This window comes from Triticum aestivum, chromosome 1D (assembly GCF_018294505.1).
Source record: "Triticum aestivum cultivar Chinese Spring chromosome 1D, IWGSC CS RefSeq v2.1, whole genome shotgun sequence".
Classification (NCBI taxonomy): Eukaryota; Viridiplantae; Streptophyta; class Magnoliopsida; order Poales; family Poaceae; genus Triticum; species Triticum aestivum.
Genome location: NC_057796.1, coordinates 314,349,469 through 314,352,338, shown reverse-complemented (window position 1 = coordinate 314,352,338; position 2,870 = coordinate 314,349,469). Strand labels below are relative to the sequence as shown.

The 2,870-nt window shown below is 49.4% G+C and overlaps 1 protein-coding gene across 1 annotated transcript; it reads left to right on the top strand.

The window, feature by feature from the left end:
• Nucleotides 1-660: 660 nt before the first annotated feature.
• Nucleotides 661-1,967, top strand: LOC123181711 (protein G1-like9). Its single transcript, XM_044594033.1, has one exon. It carries the CDS (start codon nt 942-944, stop codon nt 1,794-1,796), a length of 855 nt encoding a protein of 284 aa, XP_044449968.1. The 5' UTR covers nt 661-941; the 3' UTR covers nt 1,797-1,967.
• Nucleotides 1,968-2,870: the final 903 nt, after the last annotated feature.

The following is a 2,870-nucleotide window of genomic DNA, read 5'->3' as shown; positions in this document are numbered from 1 at the left end:
TGTCATCACAAGACAAAGCATGCCCACCTATGCTATTTTGAATCTCTGATATATCAGATATTTATTTATTTATTTATTTTCGCAGGTGATATATCAGATATCGCGCCGTATATCTATAAGCTAGCGGGTGGTGATACACGATCGTACCCTGCTAGATCACTTTTCTCAGCTTCAACAATAAATCCAAAAATGTAAATGCCAAAAAGAACAAAAGCAGCAACGAAATGAAACAAAAGCATACATAGGCAACAAAAAAGTAGTCTACTCTACCTGGAAGCGGAAGCATCACGAAAACCAGTAGCAGGAAAGCCATTGAGCACGGTCGCAAGAACAACAAGGACACCATCTTTTTCCAAAAAGAAAAGAAGAGACTAGAGGGTGAACCCTCTGATTTCAACCCCAAGAAAAGCGTCATATGTGTACAGAAGGTTCAGGGGTATGCATGCAGAAACAAACATAACCGCAGCTAGGCTGCATGGTCGATCGGATACTTGTTTCCGAAGATACGAATAAAAAGCCGAGGGCCGGGGAAAAAGAAATATTTTTTGCAAAGAGAAACGGAACAACAAGGACGGGTACTTATGCCGAACACTAAGAACCATGATTATATAAAGAAATGATAATAGCTCGCCTCGATCGACACTCGACAGTGTGTAGTGGAGACGCTATTAACGCAACCAAAGACAAAAGCCGCAAAGGATTCCACACACCAACACCAACACTGCAGCCAACAAGTCTTCTTCTACCTCCCCCCTGAACCCATTCCATTCCCTTCTCTCTCTCTCTCTCTCGCTGCCTGGCCAGGTAGCTTCTCTCTCTCCTCCACGCTCCTGCCGACAAAAACAAGAAACGACGTAGCACGGTAGCAGCAAAGAGAAAGAGAGAGAGACCACTGGTAGCCAAGGGTGGGAGAGAAGCAGGAGTGCCGCTGCCGATCGACCATGGAGCCGGGCCCCGACGCGCCTCGCGGCGAGGGAGCGAGCGCGCCGGAGGAGTCTGGACCGTCCTCATCCTCGGTGGCCGTGGAGAAAGCTGAAGAGCCACAGGCACAAGCGCAGCCGCCGGAAGGAGGAGGCCAGCAAGTCGCACTGCAGGAGCACCTGCAGCCGCAGCCGCTGTCGCAGCAGCCGCCGGTGCCAGCGGGGCTGAGCCGCTACGAGTCGCAGAAGCGCCGCGACTGGAACACGTTCCTGCAGTACCTGCGCAACCACAAGCCGCCGCTGACACTCGCGCGGTGCAGCGGCGCGCACGTCATCGAGTTCCTCAAGTACCTGGACCAGTTCGGCAAGACCAAGGTGCACGCCGACGGCTGCGCCTACTTCGGCCAGCCCAACCCGCCGGCTCCGTGCGCGTGCCCGCTCCGACAGGCATGGGGCAGCCTCGACGCGCTCATTGGCCGCCTGCGCGCCGCCTACGAGGAGTCCGGCGGCCGCCCTGAGTCCAACCCCTTCGCCGCGCGCGCCGTGCGCATCTATCTGCGCGAGGTGCGCGAGGCGCAGGCCAAGGCGCGCGGGATACCCTACGAGAAGAAGAAGCGCAAGCGCGGCAGCACGTCCGCCCCCGCGGCGCCGCCTCCCGTTGTCACCGCCGCGGAGGCGGCAGCGACCTCCGGAGGCGGCGAGGACGACGAGGACGAGCCGTCACAGTCCGCTGAGCAACAGCACACAACGCCAGCGTCTCCTCCGACTAGAAGTAGTAGCGCCGGCGCTACTAGTACCACCGCAGCGGCGGCAGCCACAACGACGACGACGACAACGAGAGGGAAGGAGAAGGAAGCGGCAGAAGGATCAGCGTGATAAGTGTAGACCATCAAATTACCCTTTTGATTATTCCATCGCATCCAAATTCTAATCTCTGCACCATCATAATTTTAGTTGTTTGTTATTATAATTACTGTGCTGTTATGATTTGTTGGATATATATATATATATAAGAGAGAGGTCTAAGTAGTTCGTATAGGATCATGATATGACGGGGTACATCGTATCATCAAAGAAAATCCGTGCATGAAAACTTGATAAGAAATAATTAATCTCCCAAATAGGTGAAAGAGATAACTTTCCTTGCTTAGTTTGTTGTGATCAATCACGCTCCACTGTTTGTTGATTTGGGTGCAATAGGGACACATTGATATGAATGCCTAGCCCTATAGGTCCTGCTGATTAGCAACCGAACAAATTTGTCTTAGTGCCTTCCCTAATCGTGGTCATTATTATACTCCATATTTTCTCTCCATTTCTTGGTCCCATTCATCACGCTTTCAGTCTCAACGGACACTCTTCGGAAAGGGACGTACAAATTTCTGAACAGTGGCTGATGAGGCCTCAGTTATATATACAGTTTCGTACAGCATTAGCTGAGATGTCCTTGCACAAGGAAGAAAATTAAGAATTTTTTCTTTGACTTCGGAGACAATGGGCAGTACTCTTAACAATACATGTGTGATTTAACAATTTTCATGTGGTCTGTGAAATGTATGAACACAGGGAGGTATGCACATACACGAAAAGTAGCACATGACATGTCGGTATCGATACGTATAAATCAGTATAACATAAGCTTTCTCGAATCCATATACTTTCTTCTGTTGTCATCTTACTTCTTTTTCAAGTGCAATGCCGTCCCTCTCGTCTTTTCCTTTCGGTTTCCTTCTGTTTTTGTTTTCTGGTGATCTCATCGCCTTTCTTTTCTCATCTGTGGTTGCCGGTACGATACGTTCTTGTTTTCTTCTAATTTATATGTGCTTACACCTGGAATATCTATTATACTTACTCATAGAGAGTTCATGGAGCTCGCATGCAGGCCTAGAAAATTTGTCCAATGGAAGATGTACACATATGGATATTTTGTGTAGAGCTTAATTACATAAA

Excerpts from the sequence above, each read along its gene's own strand:
- LOC123181711 (XM_044594033.1), top strand. The coding sequence starts at position 942 with ATGGAGCCGGGCCCCGACGCGCCTCGCGGCGAGGGAGCGAGCGCGCCG.